The sequence below is a fragment of the Miniopterus natalensis genome, chromosome 11 (genome assembly GCF_054644295.1).
Source record: "Miniopterus natalensis isolate mMinNat1 chromosome 11, mMinNat1.hap1, whole genome shotgun sequence".
Classification (NCBI taxonomy): Eukaryota; Metazoa; Chordata; class Mammalia; order Chiroptera; family Miniopteridae; genus Miniopterus; species Miniopterus natalensis.
The window spans coordinates 39,091,167-39,117,458 of NC_142091.1; the positions used below are offsets into that span (position 1 = coordinate 39,091,167).

General features: G+C 48.5%; 1 protein-coding gene across 2 annotated transcripts; it reads right to left on the reverse strand.

Annotated features, from left to right (window-relative positions):
- Nucleotides 1–3,117: 3,117 nt before the first annotated feature.
- Nucleotides 3,118–16,618, reverse strand: PLEKHB1 (pleckstrin homology domain containing B1). Of its 2 annotated transcripts, XM_087822217.1 has the most exons (9): nucleotides 16,601–16,618; nucleotides 13,900–13,975; nucleotides 12,371–12,523; nucleotides 11,664–11,766; nucleotides 10,532–10,571; nucleotides 8,592–8,628; nucleotides 7,732–7,838; nucleotides 3,836–3,935; nucleotides 3,118–3,323 (listed from the first exon to the last, which is right to left on the reverse strand). In XM_087822217.1, the coding sequence occupies exons 1-9, from the start codon at nucleotides 16,616–16,618 to the stop codon at nucleotides 3,187–3,189; spliced, it is 771 nt and encodes a 256-aa protein (XP_087678343.1). In that variant the 3' UTR covers nucleotides 3,118–3,186. The 2 variants fall into 2 exon arrangements, with proteins under 2 accessions (XP_087678343.1, XP_016063935.1); XM_016208449.2 differs by lacking the exon at nucleotides 8,592–8,628 and having other exon boundaries at nucleotides 7,732–7,836.
- Between the last annotated feature and the right edge of the window lie 9,674 nt (nucleotides 16,619–26,292).

Here is a 26,292-nt window from a genome sequence, read left to right on the forward strand (position 1 = left end):
AATACCACTCTGTTTTGATTACTGTAGCTTTGTACAGGCAAACCTTGTTTTGTTGCTCACACAGATACTGCCTTTTTACAAATTGTTGGAGGTCTTTGGCAACCCGGCATCGAGCAAGTCTGTCAGCGCCATTTTTCCAACAGCATTTGCTTACTTTGTGTCTGTCATATTTTGGTAATTCTTTACAATATTTCAAATTTTTTCATTATTGTACTTGTTATGATGATCTGTTATCAGTGATCTTTAATGTTACTATTGTAACTGTTTTGGGGCACCACAAACCATGCTCTTCTAAGATGGCAAACTTAACTGATAAATGGTGTGTGTTCTGGCTGCTCTGCCAACTGGCCATTCCCCCAAAATCTCACCCCCCCTCACCCTTGCTGTTATTTTCTTGGTTCACCCATAATTTAGCTTATACATACGGGTAATTAATTCTTTTTGAATAGTATCCATTTTGTGAGTGGAATATGTTAGTGGAACCACCTATTCTAGATTTTGAGTTTTTCCAGCACCTCTGTGACACTTGTACCTATTGTGGGTTTTTGTGTGAACATAAGTACACATTTCCATTGGGTGTACCCTAGGAGAAGAATTGATGAGTTACCAGGTGTGCCTGTTTGGCTCTACTGATGTTTCCAAAGCAGTTATACCAGTTTATACAAGATTTCCAGCTCCACATCAGTACTTAATGTTGTTTGTCTTTTTTACCTTTAGCCATTTAGGTGGGTGTGTAGTGGTATCACATTTTAGTTCAAAACTTGGTAAAATCACTTTGCTGACCAAACAAATGTGTAGGCCAGAATGTGGCCCATGGGGTACCTCCAGATTAGACTGTGTTGCCTGTGAGGGTTAACGTTTCTCTTCAAGTGTATATTGAAAAATAATTTTATAATTGTCTGCTGGACAGTTGGAAAATTAAAAATTCATGCTGTGATACTGTTGTTAGTGGAGAAAATCTGAAGCAGACTGCATTTGGAGCATCTATTTGCATCCCTCTTGCCCTGTTCAGTGGGGTGAGTAGACCATGGCAAATGGTACCCCTGAAGCTGCAAAGGCACAAAGAGCCCTTAACCCAACTGTGGGAGGTTCTTTATAACCTGGCCACATTCACCACCTCTTCTCACTGTACAACATGCTGTGACATCAGACTGTATTCTGAACTTCATAGTGCTCTCAAGGCCAGTGTTCCAAGGCCTTTGCTCATGCCATTTCTTTAATCTGTTCTTTCTGTATGGAAAGCTCTCCCTCCCTCCTCTGCTTGGCAAACTCCTACTCATCCTACAAGGTTCACCCTAAATTTCTACTTCCTCTCCCAAAATTTTCCCGTTCCCTTAGCAGAGTCGGATACCTCCTCCTCAGAAGCACCATGTTCATCTCTTACCTCGTTGAATCATTGATGTTTATGTCCCCCTCTAAGTTGATGTCTCTGGGGATATGGCTGAAGTGGACACCTGTTTTTGCCACCCAGCTCACATCTATTTATCCTACTTCTGGGAAACTGCCCTAAATTTCCTTTTGGATACCACCCCATCCCTTCTCAAGACCGTGTTTTTTTAGACCATCTTTCCCAGATCACCTACAGCCTCAAAAGACCTGATGCAAGATGGTTGTGTTTCCTTCCCTGACCACCTGGTCCCTGAGATCAACTCACTGACTCAAGTGTAGGAGGGTGGGAACGTACTGAGAAAGATCTCAGAACTCTCAGAAAGCAGGCTCACGCATTAGCTCAGATGACAGAGACCCTGATAACAGCCTCTCTCTTCAGCCCTCAGGGATGGCCAACTTCAACTTGCTACCTTATGGGTGGGGGAAAGCAAGATTCAGAAAGGTTAAGTGATTTGCCCTAAGTGGCTCAGCTAACATGCTGTCACCAGTTCTACCTGACCTTAGACTCCACACTTCTTACTATACCAGAGAAGGCACTGTTAGGAGCTGAGTCATGGAGATGGCCTAGGGAGACAGGGCCCAGGGAGAACAAACAAAGCCAGAGCCAGGGCTAGAGCCAACCATACCTTTATTAGAGTCTGCAGCAGGGCAACTGGAGCCCCTATCTACAGGGGAACTTTCGCAGGCTACTCTGGCTACAGGGTAGGGATGTTAGCTTTTCTGTGGTGATTGGGACAGGCTGGGGGAGGAGGCTAGAAAGGGATCAAATGGGGAGACTGCTGGACCACCCGTAGGGAGGCAGGCACATATGGGGGCCTTCTGGTCTAAGACAAAGGTGGATCAGCCTCCAGAAGTGAACACTACCATCTCCCCCAGAGTGGAGGAAACAAAGCCTAAGATGGTGACAGCCATAGCTGTGGGCACAGGGCCAAGCTTCTGGGGAGCAGAAATGCATTTCCTGATAGAGGTACCATCCTAGGGCTGGAGGTCCCAAACATCTCACCTGCCCCCTCAAAGCAAGGGGACCCCTGGTTCAGCTCAGTTGCTACCCCAGGCACCCTGACATGGGAAATAGGTGCTTAACACTGAAGGAACAGGGGACCCAGTAAGCTGGTAGTGGGAAGGATGGGACTAAACAGTGTTTTGGGTTTGGGTATGTGTATGTTAACAAAACAGGCAATATATTCTTTATGAAACTTCCTCCAAGAAAATCTCACATCTCCCCCTTACCCAGGAAGCTGCTTAACCTGCAGGGGCATAAAGATCTGACCCCTGCCCCACCCCCAGTCCAATTAAATGCCCCTTTAATTTTTGTGGTATGCCATGATGGTCACGGCTCTGCCCTCTTCTTGCCAACAAGCTTCTAGTCTACCTTCCTCACTCTCTGCCCTCATACTGTCCAAGGACTGATAACTGCCTTGTCAAGTGTTTAACTCCTGTTTTGCCCACCAAGCCTGGAGCCACCTGAGGAAGAACCCCAACTCCTGCGTCTCCAGCATCTGGGAAACGAAGCCATATGAGTTGTGTTTTCTGTGTCCTGTTGTGTTTGGGGGAAGTATATCCATGTGTCTGTAATGGATTTCTGGAGTGTCTGGCGGTAGATACAAGGATTTTGAGTTAAAGTTTTGTGCCTGGGATGATAGCTTCTTCCGACGTGAGGATGAGGAATGGAAGGGGATGATCCAAGCTCGGAGTGACTAAATGGAAAAGAGGCGGCAAAAATTGGGCAGGGCTTGGGGTGGAGGGTGGGGTGAAGGAGTAAACTATGCGCAGGGTTCACGCACTGAGTCTCAGGGCTCAGAACCAACAGGGTGACCACATGAGCGAGCCCAGCGCTGCGCCGGTGGCGGCCCCCGCAAGCATGCCCATGGCCAGCGGGGCTCCGGAGCTGTAGCAGGGATCGTCCCGCACTACCACGTGAGTTACGCCGGGGCCTGCGGAGAAAGCCAGACACTTCAGAGGCGGGAGCAGAGCGATCATCGCTTGACTCCAGCCCAACCCAAGGTAAGGCGCTGAGCCCACTGTCCTGTTCCTAAGTCGGAGAAACTGAGGACTTAACGCGGTAAGGAAGTGCGCCCCGTCTCCACGTCTTCCAGGCCTTGGATCTGCTACGGATGTTCTCGGACCGTGGGCTACGGTGGAAAGGCGAGGGAACCCCGGGATCTCTAAAAACCTCCAGACCACACCTGGAGCGGGAGGCGGCGGCCATTCCCACATTAGCCACCAGGGGTCGCTACCAGCTCAGGAACGGGTATTGAGCGGCCTGGAAAGGTGAGGTCACTTTTGGAATGGGGAGGGGTTGTAGTCCCAGAGCTATCCCGAGTTGGGGGGGGGGGCGGGGCTTTGTGGAGGGTACCTGGGAAAATCCGTGGTCACTAAAAGGATGGGGCCTGGTCCGGGTCTGACGCTGGAGGGAGGCAAGGGGCGGGCCAGGCCCGGAATTTACCTGCGTAGGGCGGTCCATAGTAGCTTCGAACATATGTGGCCTCGTGCGCGTTGGGGGACACCACCTCATAGTAGTCCTGGTACGGGCTGTAGACACGCACCTGGGGAGCCCAGCCAGGTTAGCTGCCTGGGAGCGCCCTGGCCCGGGTTTGGTCCCCTACCCACTACATCCAGCTCAAGCCCCTCTGGCCCATGGATCCGCCTCCCCAAGTTTAGAAATGGGTCTCCAGGGACAAGCAAACTCCTGGAGAAAAACCATGCCTCTCCATAAGGTCCATGGTCCTTCTCTTTATAAAGCTCAGCCCCTATATCCAGCTCCCAGTGATGCCATTTTCCTGCCCTGGCCTCCTACTTAGCACTCTCCTAATCAAAAATTCTCCATGGCTTCCAACATCCTTCATAGATAGTCCAATATTTGCTAGCAGCTCTCCAATGGTTCCATTTAGAAAAACCCAATGAATTTCTCTATTCTCCTAGTCACGGAGAGGGAGACCTGGCCAAACCCCAGGCCCAGGCAATAGAAGGGGGTTGGGGAGAAAGGAAGGGGGTTGATCCAGTAGGGAAAGGAAGTAACTAAAGTATTATCGAGCATCCACCATGTACCAGGTGCTGAGGGAGGTGTTCACATTGTTACCTCCTCTATTCCTTACCACAGGCATTATTATCACATTACCACAGAGCTGGGGATGGAGGTTCAGAAAGTGGTCAGTGATCTCTCTGGGAGGGAGGAATGCACTCCCTGCCCCCCTCTCTCCCCTTCCCATTAGATTTTTACTAACCCCTCAAAGCCTAACTCAGAAGTCACCCACTCCAGGAAGCCCCTCTGGGCTCAGAAAGAATCCTTTCCTCCCGAGTTCTCTGTGGGCTGTGCTTCTGCCTCTTGTTCCTATCCTTCCTCTGGGCCTTTCCTGCTTGTACCCCAGATGTGAGCTACCTATAGGCAAGGAATCAGATTTATTTGTGTAACCAGTAGGGTCTAGTGAATGACAAGAATAAATATTTGCTGAATTAAACGGAAGCTCCTAATCCAAGCCCCTCATTTTACCTACAGGGGAGCAGTCCTGGAGGATCCCCTTCTCCCCGGCTCCTCCTTCTTAGCCCCCTTCCACCTTCTATCTCTTTCCAACTGGGCTTCACACCTGAATGGCCGAGCTCCTCTTTGAAGTGCAGGTGTCTTAAATTCCACCCATCTCAAAGTGATTTCATCATCCTTCCATTCCCCCAAACCTGCCCTTCTGTAAATTCTTTTCTCTAAATGTCACCACCACGCACTCAAACCAAGACATCACGTTGGCACCCTTGTCTTCACACGCTCCTCTTCCACATCCTGTCAGCCACTAGGTCTCATGACTTTATCTTCTAAATATGCTCTTCTGTCCCTCCTCTTGGCAAATGCCAAGAGAACAAGCCATTGGTTTTGGTAACTTGGCAGCTGTGGGTGACCTTAAAAAAACACTTTTCAGAGGAGTGATTGGGGAAAGAAGCCAAACTATAGGGGGTTGAAGAATGGTTGAGAGGTGAGGGAGAGAACCAACATGTCACGACACCTTTTTCAAGTTTAGCTGTAAAGGGGAGTTCTCAAGCACACCTTGTGATTTCAAATCTCCAGGCCATTTCCCATGGATGGGAATGCCTTTCTCACCCTTTCTTATTCAACTACCTAACTTTGAGAGTCAACTCAATTATTACTCTTCCTGACCCTCAGGTTCTGTTGAGCTCCCATCTGGACACCCATTGCCCTTAGACTCCCCTCATCTCAGCAAAGCACCAGTCACTCAGTAGTGTCATTGTTTGTATCCCTGTGAGTGTGAATCTCTCTCATCAGACTTGTAGACATCCCCATCACCACCACCAAGGGCAGGGACTGAGTCTAATCAGGCCTGATTGGAACACGGTACATGCCTAATATATTTAATTTATCTCAAGTGAGTCAAATACAGGGCCAGACTGGAACTAAGGTCACCCAACTCTAAGTCTACTTTCAAGTTAGAGACAATGACCAGCCCCAGGGCAATGCAAGAGGCTCAGACAAACAAAGCTCAGTCTCAAGTGACTTCCCTCACTGTGCTCCTTCCCCAAGGGTGATCCAACAGGGATTTCTGATGGGGGTGGCCAGGATCTGAGCTCTGAGCCTAGAAAGGGGCTAGAGAGGTCTAAGCACTCATCTCCAATTTTACCGGTAGGGAAGCTGAGGTCTAGAGTGTACACCTCTGCAGCTGCACAGGGAGCCAGTGGCCCTGTCAGGCCCTGGAGAGAATGGAAAACACCACCTCATGTCCCTGTAGGCCACATGTTTCTACCCTCCAGGCCCGGGAGGCCCAGAGGTAAAGTCATGTGGGTCACCTGGCAACGGGGAAGGATCCCCCAGAGACCTCAAGGACAGAACCAAAGGACTTGATTCTGGGTCCTCTCCCTCTCCACAGGCCCAGGCCCTTTTGTGAGTAGGGATAGGGTCGTGTGACTCAGGAGGTCACATGCAAATAGATCCCTTCCCTGAGAAAAGCTGTTGTGTACTTACTATAAGATTTTAAAGGTTAGCAGCCTTTTAAATCCTATTTTTAGGAATCCCTACTGTAAACAAATTTGAATCGTAGTTTGGGCCTGGGGGATGCCTCAGAATGCAGGGCTGAGACTTACTGATGAATTAAGTGACCTTGGTCAAGTTATGACCTCTCAGAGCTTCAGTTTTCTCATCTGTAAATAGGGGCAGTCTTTCCTTCACTGTCCACTCCCTAGCCGCGGCGAGAATCCAGCAGAGCCACGCTGAAGCTCTAGAGCCACACTAGGGTGGTCCTAGTACTTCTGGGCTCAGTGGTTCTTGCACATCAAATCACCAGGAGAAAATTTTAAACCACAGATTTCCAAAGAAAATTCAGAGCATCCAGAGATAGGATCTGAACATTTGTGTTTTGTTTTTTTCTAAGTCCTTAAGCGATTCTAATGCACAACCACATTGAGCAGCACTGTGCTAGAAAAAGAGCTCACAGTTGACTATAAGACCACAGGTACTCTAGGGGAAGCCCCGGCCTTGCCCAGGCTGAGCACTGGGGACAGAGAGAGGATTCATCCCCAAATCCTGCTTTCCAGAAACACTGCGGGGTGGGCAGGGAGACAGGGATTAAATGATAAAATGTCATAGCAGAGGATTTTCACTTCCTCCCTTTATTAATCCACTTGTTCGCTCATTCGGTGAATATTCCTAAGGCCTACTTGTGCCTGTCCCTTATGCACCAGGTATAAGGAAGGACACAACAAACTGTCCCCATCACTAAGTAGTCATTGACCTCTTGCTGTATACCCAGCACTGTGCCAGGCTCCACGGGGGCAGAGCTGATCAGACCTGGTCCTTGCCTTGGAGGAAGTTCCAGGTCTCATGGGAGAGCAAAGACAGAAATAACAGATTTGAAACCCGCAGAATGAAGGCAGTACTAAGTATTGGTACAGTGAGGTGTGTGTGTGTGTGTGTGTGTGTGTGTGTGTGTGTGTGTGTGTGAATGCCAATGCCTGGAGGTCTGGGAAGTCCTCCCTGAGGAGGTGGCAGTCTTTGAGGTGGGTCTTACAGGATAAGCATCGGTGTGTCAGGTGAATGTGGAAACTAAGGGTTTTCTCAGCAGAGAGAACGGCATGTGCAAAGGCTGGGAAGAGGGAAAAGGTCTGGAGCAGCTAGGAAGAGGGTACAGCAAAGCAGTCGGAGCACAGGGGACGAGGGGCCTGTGGTAGGCGAGACTGGCCCAGGCCAGATCCCGAGGGCCTTGAAAGCAGGGCTGTGGTTGATGTCCCATGGATGATGGGAGCCATGGAATGTTTGTGAGCAGGGAAGGGATGTGACCAGGCCCAGTGTTGGAGGCACATCCTGGTGGCCAGGATGGAGGCAGGGAGGGCTAAGTCAGCACTTACCCAGATTCGCCTCTCAACATTACAGGGGCTCCACGAGCTGGTCACACACCTGACCTTGGGGCAAACCCGGCGGCTTCTGGGAGGGACGGTGGCTCCAGCTGGGGCCTGCTCAGGCCACAGAAACCCAAGAGGGAGGAGGAAGGGAGGTGTCAGAGGCCCTCTACATCTGGAGAGACTCACAGTTCTTCATAGGCCCTATCACAGCCCTCTGCCAGCTGGGCAGGGGCTGGGGGTGTCTTCTTCCTCCTCAGCCCATGTTGTAAAGGGGGAGAGAGAGGCTAAGAGGGGGTGATGGTTTTGCCAGTTACTCAGAGAAGGATCAGTAGCATCTCTCCAGAATCAGTCCAGCTTCACCCGTTTCAGGCTGCTGAGGCTCCCCATCTCCAGAGAAGACAAAACAGCTCTGATCTGCCCTCCCAGCCACCTGCCTCCTTCACTGGCCCCCCCAGCTTTGCCCCTGGCTGAGCCCCAGCCCTGTGTTCCCTGGGACAGCTGGGGTCAGGGGCTCCTCCTCAAGCCTCCACCCAGAGTGGGGTATAAACCTTATAAACCTGCAGGATGTGAAGAGACAAAGAGCAGGTCACTCCCACATAGGGTACAAGACAGAGAGAAGCCCCCCCCCCCGCCAGGTATGAACACACAGAGACAGGCAGACACTGGTACAGGGACACAGAGGCTCAAACACACCCCTCCGGAGCAGGCCCTGGGACCGGGGGGATGTGTGTGTGTAGAACAGTGAGAGGTGGAGTAGAGGATCTAAGCAGAGGTGTGGTAAGCAGAGCGGCAGGAAGGCAGACAGGAAGAGAAGGGACAGGGCAGCTTCATAGAGTCACAGAGTGCAGAACGGTCCGACCTCCCTTCCTTCTGCCCGCCCCTCCTGGGTGCGACTGATTCGCCCTGCATCGGGGGGTTTGGAGCTCAGAGCTAGTTTAGCCCAACTGGGGGCCCCTCCAGCCTGCTGACCACTGCCCCGGCCTCATCACTCCTAGCTTTCTCTAATCCAGCTCTACCCAGAGGCCTGAGTCTGCTCCCCAAAGTGTGACCACAGCCCATCCTGCTTAATGACCTTTACTGTTCCCCACAACCCTGGGATAAAGTTCAGTTCCTTTAACTAGACTTCAAGGCCCTTTGTGACATAGCTCCTCAGAAGTCATCTTTCCCATTTCTTTCCTTCCACACCTTACCCTCCAACCAGGCCAGACTCCGGGCCCCGATACACACAAGCGCACACACACACAAATGCACATGTCACCTCCCTGCCTCTGCTCATGCAATTTCCCTCAAAACCTCACACTGACCTAGATTCCAGTACAGGCCTTTTCACTGACTTAAAACTATGAGATTTTGGACAAATCACTCCCCCTCTGAACCTCAGCATCCCTATCTGTAAAATGGGACTAAAAACATCAACTCCTGCCAGAGTTGTTAGAAGATTAAATGATATAACTGATGTCCGGTGCTCAGCAGCATGCCTGGCCCTCAGAAGGTAGATGTCTGAGGGGGTTTCTAGATGCATCCTAGTTTCCCCTGCTACTTCCCAGTGGACTTTCTCTCAAGATGAGTAGACTCCACTGTGCCACAGATAGAAGGAGCAAGCACAGAATCCGGAGACAGGCAGATGGAGGTCAAGGCCAAGTTGGGCCACCCTTGAGCTGGGGGCTTTGGACAGCTCCTCAAACCCACACCTTATTAAGCTCTATTGGCTCTACCTCCTAAACATGTCTTATCCTGTCAGCTTGTCTCCGCCAGCAGGGCCTTAGTCCAGGCCTCCAGCTGGTCACCTGGACACTGTCCCAGCCTTTTAACCAGTCTCCAGCATCCACTTTTACCCTCTGCAATCCATTTCCAGCCAGACTATCTTTTTAAAAATACAAATCTCGCCTGACTTGTTCATGCCATGCCCCTGCTTAAAAACTTCCAATGACTTTCTGATGCTCTTAGGAGAAACTGACATTCATAACACAGCCCCTAATGCCTGGCCCTGCCATCCCTCCTCCCCCACTGCCCTCTCACTCCCTGAGCTCCAGCCACCCCAGACTTCCTTTTGTTCTTCAACTTGCCAAAGTCTTAACCCCTCTCAGGGCCTTTGCACATGCAGTTCCCGCTTCCTGGAAAACTGTTCCATTCACCCCACCCCGCCGCTTTCACCCAGTCTATTTGTTTATCCTTCAGGTTTCATTTTAAGCCTTGTCAGGCCACCAAGATGGTCACACACTGAATGTACACTGTATGTCTCCGTCAGAGCAGTTACCACCACTGCAGTAGAATAAACAACTGTACAATTAGTTGCTTCACATCTGGTTTCCCACTAGGTTGAGTTCATAAGGGCAGGGCTCACATCTACTGAGTTTACCTCTCATCCCTGACCCCTTGGCACAGTGCCTGGCATATAGTAGAAAGTCAGTAAGTGTTTCTTGTGTACATGAATGAAGCTCAGTCTTATCATTTGCAGAAAGGGCACAATAACCCTAACTTCACAGGACTGTTATGAGGAAGGAATAGCTGGAATTGCACCTGTACCACACCTGGCACATAATAGTTGCTCGATAAAAAACAGTTCCTTTTCCCCAACTCACATGCCACCCCCTCCTTGGAGGCCTCTCTCTCCCTCCTCTGAGCACCAGTGGTCTGTCTTCTGTTCTTTTCTACTTGGGACTCAGGGCACCTGAGTCTGCACAAGTCTCTTCACTCACATATATGAGAAGTGAGAACTCCTAGCAGGTGGAGACCGAATCTGAGTCACCCATGATTCCATGGCAGGTAGGGGTGGGGAGGAGAGAAGGAGGGAGTGGGGACTCACCGGGGTGGAATTCATCTCCAGCAGTGCCGTCTTCCACGCTCTGCAAAGCAAACCCAACCAGACCATGAGGGGGTAGTTTGGGAGAAGGGGGATGGGCCCCTACATTTTAGATTTAACTCCCCCACCCAGCCTCTAGCCCCAGTCTCTTTTGAAGGGGGAGATATTTTGTGTATACAAAGGTGACCCCCTCCCCTGCCCCAGTCACATGGACAGAGCCCTCAGTTGAGCTGGAAACTCATAATTTATTCTTAGTCCATAGTTTTACCCTTTAGAAGGTCCAGTTTCCCATGTAGACCAATAGACAACTGGGCCTGGGGGTCTCTTAGGGACCTTCAGATTCTGACATGCCTGGGCCGGTTTTCTAGCTACAGGCTCCCCTCCACATCCAAAACCTACAAACAGTTCCCCAACACTCTGACCCCAGAGCCCTGGAAAGGCCCAGTGGACACAGGACAATTGGGCTTTTGTTGGTTGCCATGGCACCTGTCTGGGGTGGACAAGGCTGCTCTGTGCCTTGTCTACCCAGAGCTCAGCTTCCCCCACTCCCACACACCCCATCTCATTCACTCTCCTATAGTGCAAAGGCCAACTGACCCTCTGCCAGAGGGTAGGAAGGGAAAGAATGTGAGTGAGCAGCCAGCGCCTGAAGAAGATACGCCCAGTCTCACAGTATGGACCTGGGTCTGACATTGGGGTGCCCCATGATATGGCAGGCTCTCTCTGTTAGGCAGGCCAGTGCCTACCCCTCAGATCAGTCCCCCACCAGGACATCTTCTCAGGAGGGTGCTTTGAGGATGCCACAGGGCTCTGTTCCTTCGTATCACCCCTAAGTGAGGGCTCACTTCAGAGGCTGCTAAAGATCTGACTTCGAATGATCAGAGGCCACACACTTGATGAAGGTGTGCACACTCCTCCCCCAACAATCCTGAGTTCATCATAGACCATGTGATGAGTTTATTGAGTATCTTACTAATCACCATGAGCCACCAAATCCACTCTTCCAGCCTCCACCAACCTGACTGGTCTGTCTGTCCCCTCTTCTTAACCTCAGGGAACCAGGAGGCCCATGAGGAGGAGGCATCTGATCACATTCCCCAAGATCCCATCCCATCCTCTCTTGGGAGCAACTCACATGGCATCATCCTTAGTTTCCGCACACAGGTGCAGGCGGGAGCCCTCCCGTAGACTCACAGTCAGCAGGCCATCTCGGCTCCGGCCCTCTGGGGGCTGCACATCTAAAGGCAGACACACAGATAAGGAGTTTCCATGGGGCACAGGCCCCAGGTCCCCCCAGTAAACCAGGAACAAGAATAGGAACCAGCTTCTCTGGGTTCTGTTTATTGGCCGTTGCCAACCTCCTCTGATCCCACACACTTTCTTTGGGATTCTGCTCTACTTCCTAGAGCCTTTCAACCCTTCCACATTGCCCGCTTCTCTAGTTATGTACATTTAGCTCTCAGTAACACTGTTTATAACTGTGGCCTTAGTCTTGTTGAGATTTGCTGTGTGACTCTGGGCCAGTCACTTAACTTCTCTGAGGCTCTTTTATTTCCTTTCATCTTTATCCAGTTCCTACCACCTAGAGTTCAGGAACTGTATTGGATTCACCTCTGTGACCCCCAGCATAGGGCCCAGGGTCCAGCACAAGGTAGAAACTCAGTAAGGACCTGATTTCCTAATTCATACCCACATGAATTGGAGCTGATAGAGGCCTAGAAGCGATGTCTTTATAAGCCCTCTGAAAGTTGCAAAGAGCCTTCCAATGCAGGTGTTCTCAGACAGACATGATGGGAGGGGCATACCCATAGTCACAGTGCCAGAGAGGAAAGGGCTTCTCACCGTGGCACTCCTGGCCAATCTTTATGTTGCGGACATTGAAGCGGATAAGCACACGGTCCTCCTCATCCTGCGCGGTCTCGTCCTGGTAGTAGCCCAGGGTCCCATCCAGCCACAGAGCGAACCAGTTCCGTTTCCAGCGGCGAAGGATAGAGCCTGTGCGATATTCCAGACCCGCCAGGCAGGCTGATCGCAGAGCCTGCTAGGGGCGGGAACCCTGGCTGGGCTCCCAGAGTCCCCTTCCCCAGTTCCCCAGAGTTGTAACCACCCTTCCTTGTCTGTCCCCTGAAATGACAGCAGGTCCTCTTTCTGTCTTGCTCACCCACTGCCTCCTTTTAGGCCTAACACAGAGTAGGGGCTCTGTAAATGTTTTGAATGGCAAATGAATGGCCTGATTCCTCCCTTGAGGGCTTCCAAGGCCTAGCCCCAGGTCACTTCAAGGGCAAAGACCTCTACCTGCCATGAGCCTCCATCTTAGCTCTTATCTCTGACTTGTGTGACAGTCATTCACGTAGTGTCTGCCTCTTCCAAAAACCTGGGAGGGGGTCCACAGCTGGACCTTGGCTCAGTGTTTGCTGAACTGAATGAATTGAGAATAGGTCATGGAGGGGAGTAGAGGGCTCCTAGCCCAGGAGAGCTCTTGTTAAGATCATGACTCTGGTCAGAGTATGGGTCCAGAAGCTGAGCTCTAGCTTCAGACATTTTGCGATTGGAAATCTTAACAGAAAGGGCAAAGACATATGAGAGCTTCTTAGAGCCATATGGATTCCAAAGCACAGAGGCATTTTTCATTTTGTTCTGAGCCCTGTTATGTGGGCAGCCCTGGACTTGGAGTGGTGTGGACACATAGAGGATCAAACCCAGTCCCTGCTCTTGAAGAGCTCACAGTCTGAAGCCTGCATGGGTTGGGGGGTGGTGAGACCCACAGTTATAAGGAGATCGATGCTATAACAAGAGTATGGAAGAGGCACTGGGGATCAGAGGAGTGAGCCTCTAAATCAGTTTGGTGTTACATCAGGGGCTTGGGTAGAGGAAAAGTCAGAGAAGGCTCCTCACAGAAGGGGATGTTTGAACTGGGTCTTGAAGAAGAAATAGAAGTTTACCAAGCAGTCAGGAGTAGGAAGGGCATTCCAGGCACAGGGAAAAGTGTGGACAAAGGGGGGAGCATAAAAAAGGCCTGGCTTGACCTGGCTGCTGTGGCTCAGCTGGTTGAGCATCAGCCCATGCACTGAAGGGTCACCAGTTCAATTCCCAGTCCGGGCACATACCCAGGTTGCAGGTTTCATCCAGGGTTGGGGTGTGTACGGGAGGCAACCAGTTGATGTTTCTCACATCAATGTTTCTCCCTCTCTCTACCTCTCCTTTCTTTTCCCTCTAAAATCAATAAAAAACTTTTTCTTTTCTTTTTTTTTTAAAAGGGCCTGGTTTCTTCAGAGAAGGGTTCACTGTGGCAGGCCCAACAAGCCACTTTCCTCACCCCTTCCCCTGGACAAGGTGCAGGACAGACAGGGGCTCGGCCCAGGTTCACTTACTCTGTCTCCACAGCCAGCCGCCCCTCACCAGGGCCATTTCTTCAAAAGGACTTCCCAGGATGGAGTCAGGCGGGACCTGTCAGAGGGGTGACAGGACACACAGGCCTCATCAGCAGTTCCAGAGCAGCCCTGGGGAGAGAAGCCCCAAGCCCTGTCCTCCCTGGGGGAGTCACCGAGGAAATGTTTAAGGGAGTGTAAGTAAACAAGGCAGGCCTGCCTTTCTCCTCCCCATTCTCTACTCCAGGCAGATAATGGCAGCTCTGTCCTGTGGGGTCAGCAGGGCAGCCGCCACTGTGCTGGGGTGGGGGTGGGGTCAGGAGCCTGGATTCCAATCTCAGTTCCATAACCTTGGCCAGGTCCCTTGTTCCTGGCCTCTCTTTCTAGATCTGTAGAAGTGTGTCTGTGAGGCAGGTAGAGGCTGGAGTGAGTAACTCATAAAATGTTAGAATCCCTGGAATTCTGAAATGCTGGCAGCACAGAATATTAGAATCACAGCGATAAATGAGGGACCTTCATGATAAGAAAAGCCTCCCTCATATTTGAACCCCACCGGAGCCATTTATAAAGTGCATAAAATAATGTTTCAACAGCAGATGACTGAGCACTTTGCCAGGCACACTACTCAGTGCTTTTGTCTATTATCTCATCAAAGCCTCACAACAATCCTTGTCACTCCCAGGACACTGGGGCTTGGAGAGGACCAGTCACTTGTGCAGATCCCCTTGATTTGTAAGCACTGGAGCCAGGATTCACAACCAGCAGTCCTAGCTTCTAACCATGATACCAGTAGGAGCTTTTAAAACTCCAGATACCCAGGTCATACTCTATTAAAAACTAAGCCAGAATATCGGGGGGTGGGAAGCAAGCCTTGATAGTCTTTAAAGATCCCCAGCTGATTCAATGTGCAGCAAAGTTTGGGAACCACTTCACATACTAGATTACCTTACCTTGTCCCCACTCTCACTGTTAGATGAGTAGGAAATTTACTCCTATTTTACAGATACACAAATTGAGCGATAGCTACATCGACTTGTCCACGTATGTGACGGAGCTTGGATTGGAATCGAGGCGCACTCTGTTCCTGAGGGCGACTTACCAGCCAGCAGGTGCCTCTGCCCCTCCCCCACTTGCTGCGTAGCAAGGGCTGGCACACCTGGGCTGGAAGGCCCAGCCCTGTCCCCGCGTCTCCTGCCGCTCCCTCCCATTTCCAAGCCCTGACACAGGTAAGACAAGAGGGCCAGGTGCACACTCCCTCTCCGGCCTCCCCCTGATGCACCCACCTGTCTACACCTGTTGCAGGATGCTGCTGCCAAAACGCCGCTACTTGATGCTGCTGCCACCCACCCTCTGCGCCTGCGCTGTGTGAGCCCCAGAGCTCCTGGGGCATCGCACTCCCTAGACTACACCCCGGCGGGGGACTCGCTGCCCCGGCCCCGCCCCCCGGGCCGCCTCCCCCCTCCCCCCCCGAGGGGGCGTGGCCTGGAGCGATGTGCGGTCCTCAGGCCTTCTGGGCCTTGTAGTCGGCAGCTCTGCGACCCGGCAGACGCAGCTGCCCCTGGGTGGCAGCCCTGTTCTGCCCCGGAGCTCGGGTGAGAGGCCGCACCTGCGATTTTATTTTGCTGTCAAGACATTTGTTCACTTATTTATCAAATACTTTTTCCTAAGCATCTTGAACTCACTTTCTAGAAAAAAAGTTCAAGGAGAAGCCAGGCCCCTAGTTATGCAGTGTTTTCTCAATACTCAGTTTGCACCTGGCACTGCCCTGGGCGCTAGTGGAGGGCACATCCAAGCATCCCACAAGGCCCTTCCTCTTTCCTTCCCCAGCTTCCAGTCTGGTTGGGGAGTAGCATGCAACGTGAACACACAGTTAGAGCACAGGGTGTAATTTGACAATGGGAAAGAAGAGTCTGACTTTGCCCGAGAGGTTCAGGAAGGCTTTCCAGAGGAGGCAAAAGGGGCCTTGAAGGATGAGTAGGAAACCTAGGAGACTCCCATGCACACTAATCAAGGAAGTTCAAAAGAGTGTCCCTCCCGCCGCTGGAGTGGCTCAGCTGAGCGTCTTCCTGTGCACCGCAAGGTTTCGGGTTCGAGTTCCAGTTAGTGCACATACCTGGGTTGAGGGTTCGAACCCCAGTCGGGGCAGGTAGGGAAGGCAACCAATTGATTTCTCTCTCTCTCTTCCTGTCTCTAAGCATGTCCTCGGGTGAGGATTTAAAAAAAAGTGTCCAGTATCTCAGTGTGTTTGGGAAGTAAAGCGCAGGGCTGGGGAAGGCATGGGGAGTGGCAGGTGATGAAGCTGCAGGGGCTGCAAGGAGATGGCATGAAGGCATTAGATGATAGGCTCAAGAGCTTGGATGTTATGACATAGTGACTGGAGCTTGGGGCTGGGGGTTTCAAGATGAGGAGTTAGGTGGTCTAATTTGTGGATTGGAAAGGTACCTCTAGGACAGTAAAAAATGAATAGAGGGGGACCCAACTGGAGAGAGAAGACTGTTTCTGTATCTACCACCTCAGCCTGCCCTTCCAGGATCATTTCCTTGACTAGCTCAGCCACAAACCCCCACCTACAAGCAAAACAAGGATGTCATTCAGAGAACAGGGCCTGTCAGGGCCTGAAAGGTTCCTGGTCCCATCCCCTATTTGAAAAGGGCACCCACCCTGCCATAGGCCCTTCCTCCTATCCCAGAGACTTCTTCCTTACCGGGGCTGCGGGGCTCATGGTTCCTGGGCGGCCAGGGCAGCATTTCCCAGAAGGCTCCTGCAGGGGGGCATTTCCCTGAGCGCCTTAGAGATAAGGGGATCAGGACGGCGCTACCAAGTGGGAGCCAGAGGGGGGAGGCAAGGAATGGGGGCACATAGATCCTAGAGAAAGCCATCTCTCTTCAGTCCCTTCCCCACCTCCCCAACTGATCTGGGCCTCAGACCTTCAGTTTGCTGGATAACAAACAACTCGTCCGTGATTCCAAGGGGTCTTGACCTAGCATCCCTGTAATTCCCCTGGGAGGGGACAGCCGATTCTCCTCCCTCGATCAGGGCTGGGGCTAAATTTTCTTTCTCCAGTGGGGCAGGACAGTGCCACCACCCCACTCTTGGCTGCACAGCCTGCCCCTTTAAGCTCCCTTCTCTCACTCTTGGGTTTCTGTAATCCTGACCTCAAGCCACCCGGGGCCCTTGGGCCCTTCGTGCAGTGCGTGACTTGTTGGAGGATTCCCCATGGCCGATCCTATTAGCCAGAGCTCATCCCCTCCTTGCAGCCCCAGTTACCAGCTTTCCCAAACCACACTGTTCTCCACCCTGTGCCTTTCTGTCCCTGGAACATTCTACCTTCTCCAAGCAAAAATTTCCGCCCCCACAGCAGAAGGATAGAAGGACTGAAGAAAGGAACAAAAGAAGAGAAAGGTGGAGGTGGCCTCAGGGAATCTGGATCTAGACCCCTCACCCCAGCTCTCCTTGCTCCCCTCCGTGAAGGGCTGTTTGGCTCCTTCATAGAGGGGTGGGGGTGGGGGGAGCCATGCAGACAGCTCTAGATTGCATTCTCTGGATTTAGCAACCAGATGAAAAGATTCTCCAGCAGCAGCAGCAGTTTTCAAGGGGAAGACTCACCCATCATCCTCCCAAAGAGGGGGCGCTATGACAGAACAAGGGGGGAAAAGATGCTTTGCAAACTTAAACTATAGATGCTGCTGCAAAATCTAAAGGCAGCCAGACCTGGCAAGTGTCTCTAAAATGTTGGTCAATGACCCTCTTTGAGATGCTAATAAAGGGTGTAGACTTTGCCCAGAAAAAAAAATGCACACGAGTCACATTTTGCGTACAATTCCTGGGAGTTCATAACCTTCTGAATCCTGATGATTACTGTTGAGATTGTTTTTATTTTCCAAAGCTGTGTAGACTGGTGGAAAGACTGTGGTTGACAAGTGAGAGGCGCTGAGAGCATAGCAGGAATCCCACCCAGCTCCAACAGTCCTGGCTTTGAGAGACTGTCTGTTTAAATCAACTAAAACTTATTGAGACCAACAAGCCAACAGTAACTTTCATGTTTCTCTTGTAACTGTGGTACATAGAAAGAAAGAAAAGTATTTTCTGTGAGCTATAAACAGCTCACAGATAATATATTGTTTAGAGAATAGTGGACTGATTCATGAAATTAAAATTTACTAATATTTTCTAGAGAGCATATGTAATGAGAAAAATTAATACTATCTCTTTTTGCTAAAAAAAAAATTCCTGTAATCTGAGCAAAAGTAAAACCACTATGTAAAAGTTTTTAAATAATAATTTTAGTGAGATATAATTTACATACCCCAAAATTCACTTTTACAGTTCAGTGTTCTGATATATCCATAGAATTGTGCAACCATCACTACCATCTAATTTCAGGACTTTTTTTTTTTTTTTTAAATGTCTTTATTGATTTCAGAGAGAGGAAGGGAGAGACAGAGAGAGAGAAACATCAATGATGAGTCATTGATCGGCTGCCTCCTGCACGCTCCCTACTGGAGATCGAGTCCATAACCCAGGCGTGTGCCCTGACCAGGAATCAAACCTCCATCTCCTGGATCATGGGTCGATGCTCAACTACTGAGCCACCCTGGCAAGGCCAGAACATTTTCATCACCCAAAAAGAAACTCTATACCTTTTAGCAGTGACTCTCTCCTTATAGCAATCCTCCTCCCTTCCAGCCCTGGCAACCACAAATCTATTTCATATGTGTGGATCTGCCTATTCTGCACATTTCATGTAAGTGAAATCATACAATACATGGCCTTTCGTAACTGGCTTCTTTCACTTAACATAATATTTTCAAGGTTGATCCATGCTGTAGCATGGATCAACACTTCATTCCTTTTTATTGATGAATACTATTCCATTGTATGGATATGCCATATTCTATTTATTCATTTATCTATTAGTGGACATTTGAGTGGTTTCCACTTTTTAACTATTATAAATAATGCTGCTATGAACATATGTGTACAAGTTTTTGTGTGGACATATGTGTTCATTTTTTGTGATATTTCTGAGTCATATGGTATTGTAGGGGGCAGAGATGCTGATCATGCTCTGTTGACCGTGATTGTGAAAGGGGAAAAGGGCATCTAATAGGAATAGGACCTTAGTTGTTTAATAATTATTCACCTTACTATAGATAAGAAGTTTTCCTACAAACCCCAGGAAACTGGAAGATGTGCTGCAAGAAGAAAAACAGAGCTGTAAAAAAAAAAAAAAAAAAAAAGAGACACTTTGGGGCCTGAATGGGTCCATTGCTCAGAAAAGAAAATGCATTTTGAGAACAGACAAAGAACAGATGCACTTTGATTTGGTCGCTGTGCTTGGAGAGTGACCCCCACTCCGGGAGTTTGCCTTAGGACCTGAGAATGCTCAGGTCCCAGGAACTGGTGGAGCTGGGCGTTAACACCATTGAAAATTAACTACTTTTTATAGGACTTCAAGATCCTGAAAGGAGACACAGACCCTAAAGCCAGCCCCTTCCCCTTTCCCCATTGCATGCGGCATTTCTTCCTCATCCCTGTATAACCAGCCAGCTAATAAGGGAAGGAAAGAGCAGATTTTATGTGGACAAATCCCTCTGCTCTCCCATTTTGTCGGCAATATTGGAATAAAATATTCATATATGATTCAACCTCGTCTCTGCTTAATTGGCTGAAGTAGAACAGGCAGCCCGGATCCATTGTGTCTGGTTTCAGTGTCTCTATGTTTAACATTCTGAGGAGCCATCACACTATTTTCCGAAGTGGCTACATCATTTTACATCCCTACTCGCAACCTATGAGAGTTCCAATTTTTCTACACTCCTCATTATTGTCTTTCTTATTATAGCCCTCGTAGTAGGTGATAATTGTCTCATTGTGGTTTTGAATTTTAATTTTCCTAAGACCAATGATGTTGAGCATCTATTGTGTGCTTATTAGCCATTTGTATCTCCTCTTTGGAGAAATGCTTGTGCTAATCTTTGGTCTATTTTCTAATTGGATTATTTATTTTTTAATGTCGAGTTGTAAAAAGGTTTTTAAACAAAAAAAAAATAGATAATTCAAAAATAATTTTGAAGAAAAAAATAAATGAAGTGGTGTGAGGTCTTTGCAGTGTTTTTGGAGTTTGAATAGAAGGGACGGCTATGCGGAGGCTCAGTGAACCCCGAAGGGGACATGCTACATTTCCTGAATGGGAGGAGTGTCCAGAAAAAAACCTGCCCATGAGGGATGTTAAAGAGGACAACAGTCTCCTGGTGGAAAGCCGCCTCAGAGGGATGCATCCAGGCTTCCTGGAGCAGGAGAAGTTAGTTTTATGTGTCAACCTGGCTGGGCTATGGTACCTAGTTATTCAATCAAACAGGAATCTAGGTGTTGCTGTGAAGCTATTTTGCAGATGCGGTTAACCTCTGCAATCAGCCGACCCTAAGTAAAGGAGATTATCCTTAATAATCATTCAATTAGTTGAATGGTCTTAAGAGCAAAACAGATTTCTCTGAGGAAGACTGTGTAGTGTGTGGACTGTAGTCTCAGGCCCTGCCTGAGAGTTTGCAGCCTGCTGGCCTGCCCTACAGATTTCAGACTTGCCAGCCCCCACAACTGCATAAGCCAATTCCTTTAGATAAATCATGTAGAAAAAGAAATCTGCTCCCCCCCCCCCCGCCACGAGAACACTAAGACTGCTTCGTTCAAGAGAAATAATTTGGTTTTGAAAACAAATGATGCTCACCAGCTTTTCTTCAAGGCCTTGGAATTGCTCTCTGAAGGTCTTCAGTTCTTCATTCACATGTTCATCTTGTCATTTGCTTCAGAACTTTCCTCCTCTTGCTCCAAGTAATAATGGATCGATCATTTCTTAAGAGATGCCGTTTCTTTCTCTTGACAAAGTACAGTCACTTCATTTCCTCCCCCCTGAAGATCTTGATCTGCACTTTTTCAGCTGAGGTTTGCTCAGCCTGAAGACGTTTAAGATGATCTGTCACATGGGCTTTTCTGTTTTCTTTTTTAGCAATGTTGATGGAGCATTGATTTTTCTCTCCATCTTGGATGTTTCATTTTACACTCAACTTCTCAACATAAGTCAGGTTCCTCTTGGCTCCTCTTGTTTGGTCGTAAATACTGTCTCTACCTGCTGATTCCAAGTTTTACCCACATTTTCCTCTACGTGGGAAGCTGTCATGTCTTTCATCTTTATCCAATATTTCTCCAGAGACTTGGTCTAGACTCTTCTTACGTATCCTGGAGAGCTCTGAGTCTTTCTTTTTGAAAAAAATATGTCTTTATTGGTTTCAGAGAGAGGAAGAGAGAGAGAGAGAGAGAGAGAGAGAGAAACATCAATGATGAGAGAGCCACTGATCGCCTGCCTCCTGCGCGCCCCCCACAGGAGATCGAGCCCGTACCCCGGGTGTGTGCCCTGACCGGGAATCAAACCGCGATCTCCTGGGTCACAGGTTGATGCTCAACCCCTGAGCCACGCCGGCCGAGCCTGAGTCTTTCTTCTGTTGCTTGTATAGTTTTAAGTTTGCTTTTGCTTTTTCTACCTGTATTTTCCTGGATTTGGTTTCTGCCTTGATGGGTCCTTTCTCATGTTATAAGAGATTGGCTTATCTTGATCTGAATATTGAGGTTTTTCTTTTCCTAGCTAGTTTGTTATTAAGCATAAAATGTACCAAATAATGGGGTTCAATGTATCCAGGGTGTCAGGCACTTTGAGCACTTCTTTCATTGCAGGGTGAAACTGACAGGAGCTTTAATTTTGCTAGAACTAGTGGTGAATTGCTAAGGGTGTATACCTTGGCTCTTAGAACAGAAATTTTTTTCCATTAACTAAAAAATTCTGCCTAAAACCAAGGGAACTATTAATACACATGCTGTCATGGCAAATGCAACTGTTTCCCGTTGATGCCTGGGAGAGGGAGACTTGGTCTCACTCAGCTACTTCTGCATCGAACTCTGCAGTGTCTCCCAAGTTTGTCATCAGTGCAGACCTGTGGCAGAAGGAAGCCCCTCCATGGTGCCCAGGCTGCACAGAGCCTCCTCTGTTGTCGCCAAGTCCTGCTGGGATCAATATGAGCAAGTTTCTTCCCAGAGCCAAGCCTGCATCTGGCACCTGGGCAGACGGTGAGTGAGAGGGTCAAGAGGGGACAGGACTGATACAACAGCCCTGTATCAAATACCCTGAGACCCTCCAGCTTGTCAGGGCTCCTTCTTTTCTCTACTTAAACCTCTCGTTTGTGGCCCTGGAGGCCTCAGTGCATGCCCTTCCTTCTGCCTGGAAGGTGCTTCCACTTACTGCCCACCTGCAGCCAAGGCTAATCCTATACTTACAGGACCTCGTCGTCTCTATGTTCCCAGTGCCCAGGGCAGGCCTGGCACAGAATATGTTCTCAGTGCTCCAAGAATGTTCATGGAGATAACGAATGAATGCGTGAACAGATGAATGAGGGACAAAGCCATCATTCGCCATCCCTGCGGATTAATAATAGCACTGACTCTGTGCCTCAGCAGCTGGCCCCCTTAGGAGGGCTTAAAACTCCTTTCAGAATGCAGCGCAGGATGGTGGGGAAAGGGGAGGTGGTGGCAGTGCTGCCCCGGGCTCCTCATTCCTCCCTCCTCCCTCTGCTGCTCCTACCCCACCACCCCTCCTGGGCGGCTTTGAGCAAGTTACCTAACCTCTCTGAGTGTCCTTTGCTCATCTGCAAGTGGGGAGAGCGATGCCTCCCTCATGTGATGTTGTGAGGATTAACCCAAGGATGGATGTGGAGCCTGGCAGGTGAGGGGTTCAAAACATTTTAGTAAACTTCTTGATTCCATTATCCAAGGTATTAACACCTCCTTTCCTTAATCAAGTATTTTGTTATTCCTTACAGGTTTAGCACAAGCATTAAGGTAAGAAAATGAAATAGCTGCTATAAATTCAAGAAAAGGAAATAAAGCATTTTTACTGTTAAGATTGTATGCCCGAGGGTGCGGTGGTGAAGGGGGCCTAATATATGGTGACGGAAGAAGACTTGATGTTGGGCGGTGGGCACACAGTGCAATATACAGATCCTGTATCACAGAAATCTACACCTGAACCCTGTACGATCCTATTAACCAATGTCACCCGAATAAATTTAATTTTTAAAATATTGTAAGTTCAGTAAACATAAGAGACAAATTACAAACTACTAAGAATTTATAAGAGAATCGGGCAAGGTGACTATATAAGATAAACTGAAAAAAACAGAAGCTTTTAAAATTTTTTTTTTCTCTTATTTTTTAAATTTTTATTTATTGACTTTGAGACACAGAGAGGAAAGAAAAAGAAAAAGAAACAGAAAGAAAGAAAGAAAGAAAGAAAGAAAGAAAGAAAGAAAGAAAGAAAGAAAGAAAGAAAGAAAGAAAGAAAGAAAGAAAGAAAGAAAGAAAGAATTGTTTTTCCACTTATTTATGCATTCAGTGGTTGCTTCTTGCATGTGCCCTGACTGGGGATTGAACCCACAACCTTGGCGAATTGGAACAACACTGTAACCAACTGAGCTATCCGGCCAGGACAGATTTTTTATTTGACTTTTAAAGAAAACTTTATATTAGGATATAAAAAGCAGCTGCAGACCGTTAGCTCCCTTTCTGGAACCCTAGCCACCCCCAGGCCTGGCTGGTTCGGTAGCTCTTCAATGCCTTTCCCAGTTCTCAGCAGGAGCACTCACTGCCATAAAGGTTGAAGCAAAGTGTCCATCTTTCTTTCTACTCTTTGAATACCTGCAAACAAAATTGGGGGTAAAATTACATTTATAGCAACCAAACTGTGAGATACTTCAGAATACTCTTAACAAGAAAAGCATAAAACCTATAAAGAGAAAACCACAAAACTTATTAAAAGGTCTAGTACAAGATCTGAATGAATGAAAAGATAGGCCATGTTCTTGGTTAGGAAGATACAAATTCATGAAAGTGTCAATTCTCCAAGTTACTATGTACATTTATTACTATATAAATTTAATTCCAGCTAGAATACTAGCAAATCCCCCCTGCCTTCTTCTCTTTTTCTTTTTTAGGAATTGACAAAGAAAGTCCGAACAATAAGAGCAGAGGAGGAGGTTTGCTCTCCAGAAATCAGGATTGACTAGAAAGCACTGTAATGAGAGCAATCGTGGCAGCCGCTGCCAGTTTAGCTCCAACAGTCATTCCCCTCCATCGTTAGTGGAACCCCAGACCCACATCTGGGCACATAGCCACTTGGAATAAAGACCACATCTAGCCTGTCTTCCAGCAGAGTGTGGTCATATGTTCTAGTAAATGGGACGTAGGCAGAAGTATCCGGAGCAACTTCAGAAAATGTCCTTAGAGGAAGGGGACATACCTTTCTTTGTTCCTTTCACGTTCTGTTGGTTGAAAGACAGCCAGGACGGCTGGAGCTTGAGCAGTCATCTCGGGCCATGAGAGGAGAGCCGTGTGCTGAGGATGGTGGAACAAGAGAGAAGGAGCCTGGGTCCCTAAAACTGTGGAGGATCAAACCAGCTCTCCTGACTTATCTCTGGACTTCATTTATGTGAAATAGAAATAAAGGGGTTTTTTTGTGTGTTTTTAAAAAATATATCTTTATTGATTTCAGAGAGAGGAAAGGAGAGGGAGAGAGAGAGATAGAAACATCAATGATGAGAGAGTCATTGATCGAGCCCACAACCCGGGCATGTGCCCTGACCGGGAATCGAACCCCGATCGCCTGGATCCTAGGTCCATGCTCAACCGCTGAGCCACGCCCGGCCGGGCAGAAATAAAGTTTTATTTAGCTTAAACCACTAATACTTTAATTTTTCTGTCATTCACTGGTGAAGCTAATTCTAACTGATGTTGAACCTGGTACCTGGAAATAGGGCACTGCAAGTGACGGAACCTAGATGCCTAACCAATGAGTGCAGCTGGGTTGCAGAGGGCAAGGACTCAGGCCCTGGGCACTGCATACAGTAGTCAAACATTTGGTCAAAACCTTGTGTGTCGAAAAAAACCAAACCCTTGTGTGTTGGTTACCTATTGCTATGTGGCAAACCACCTCCAAACTTAGTCAGTTAAAACAAGTATTTTATTACCTCTCACAGTTCTGCGGGTTGACTGGTTTTTCTGCTGGTCTCACAGGTCTTTGATGAGGTTTCAGTTAGATGGTGGCTGGGGGATGGAATATCACCCGTGTGTGATAGCTTGGTGGGATGGCTGCAAGGGCTATGACCTTTCTCTCCATGTGGCTTAGCATGGGCTTCTTTACATGCTAGCTGGATCTCAAGTATGCAAAAATGAAAATTTCCAGACCTTCTTAAGGCTTTGAAGTGAGTCACAGGACCACCCAGATTTAAGGGGGGGGGGGGGGTGCTACACATGGGTGTAAATACTAGGAGATATGGTTCATTGGAGGTGATCTTCAGACACTAGCTACCTCACCCTGGAGGGCATATCATGGGCTAACTGAGGTCGTAGCAATGCCATGTAGCAATGTAGAAAGGTAAGGAAATTTAGAATGGTGTTTTCTGGTTTCTTCTTGCTACTATTAGCAAAGTCTTACTAGAGAAAAAGAGAGAGAAACTCAAACTGGAGTTAGCTACTCTACAACTTTGCTAAGGGAGGAACTCTTTGTTACAACATATAATCTGGGTTGACTGAGTGTCCTGTAATTTTGAGTTTTGCAGAGTTATAAAGCCAATTGCTTCCACATTGAAGTACTTGTAAGTGGTAACTGCCAAGTGGCAGCTGTGGGAGGAGTTACAGCTAGTGCCCTCTTTTGAAAAGCCGTGAGCCTGTTGGCAAAATAGGATGGTGTTTTCCCACCCAAGCCTCTTGTTTCAGATGCTTGAAGAGAGCCATTACTCAGTTGGGGGAATGACCTACAAGTAGAAGATCAGAATCTTTAGGCTTGAAAACCATGTTTAGGTAAGACCTTGAGATGTGGTTGATCACATTGGAACTGACCAGAACCAAATAGACCAAAGGTTTACTACACTTTTGAAGAAATTGTGTTGTCAATGTAACCCCAAACCCAGCCTGCAAAAGCCTGTGATTGCTTAACCCTTAAAACACTACTTGGGCCCTTGAAGCTGCACCAGCAGGAAGTGGACTTGGATAACTTGCTCCTGAAGGTCCGTGTGGCTGGAGTAGGGATCTGAATCAACATGAGATCATGCCAGCAGTGGTCAAGGGCACTTGGACTTAGTGGAATCTGGAAATAAGACCAACCTCTTTGGGTAAGCCTCTAGAGTTCTTGGACAAATCTAGACTTGGGGACCAAGAGAGATATGCCAAAAATCCTGCTAAAAAAGAGATGTCACCCTTTTTGTACCCCAACTGGATCATGCCAGTTCTGTGTGGTGGCAGAACTCCTTAGTGAAGTTCTCATTGTGAGTAATCAATACTGCCTAGTGAGGTATA

Coding starts and splice junctions, on each gene's coding strand:
- PLEKHB1 (XM_087822217.1), bottom strand. Junction 10,572..11,663: donor GAAACTAAGGATGATGCCAT/GTGAGTTGCTCC, acceptor TTTGCTTTGCAG/AGCGTGGAAGACGGCACTGC. Junction 3,936..7,731: donor ATGTTGAGAGGCGAATCTGG/GTAAGTGCTGAC, acceptor TGGGCTCCCCAG/GTGCGTGTCTACAGCCCGTA.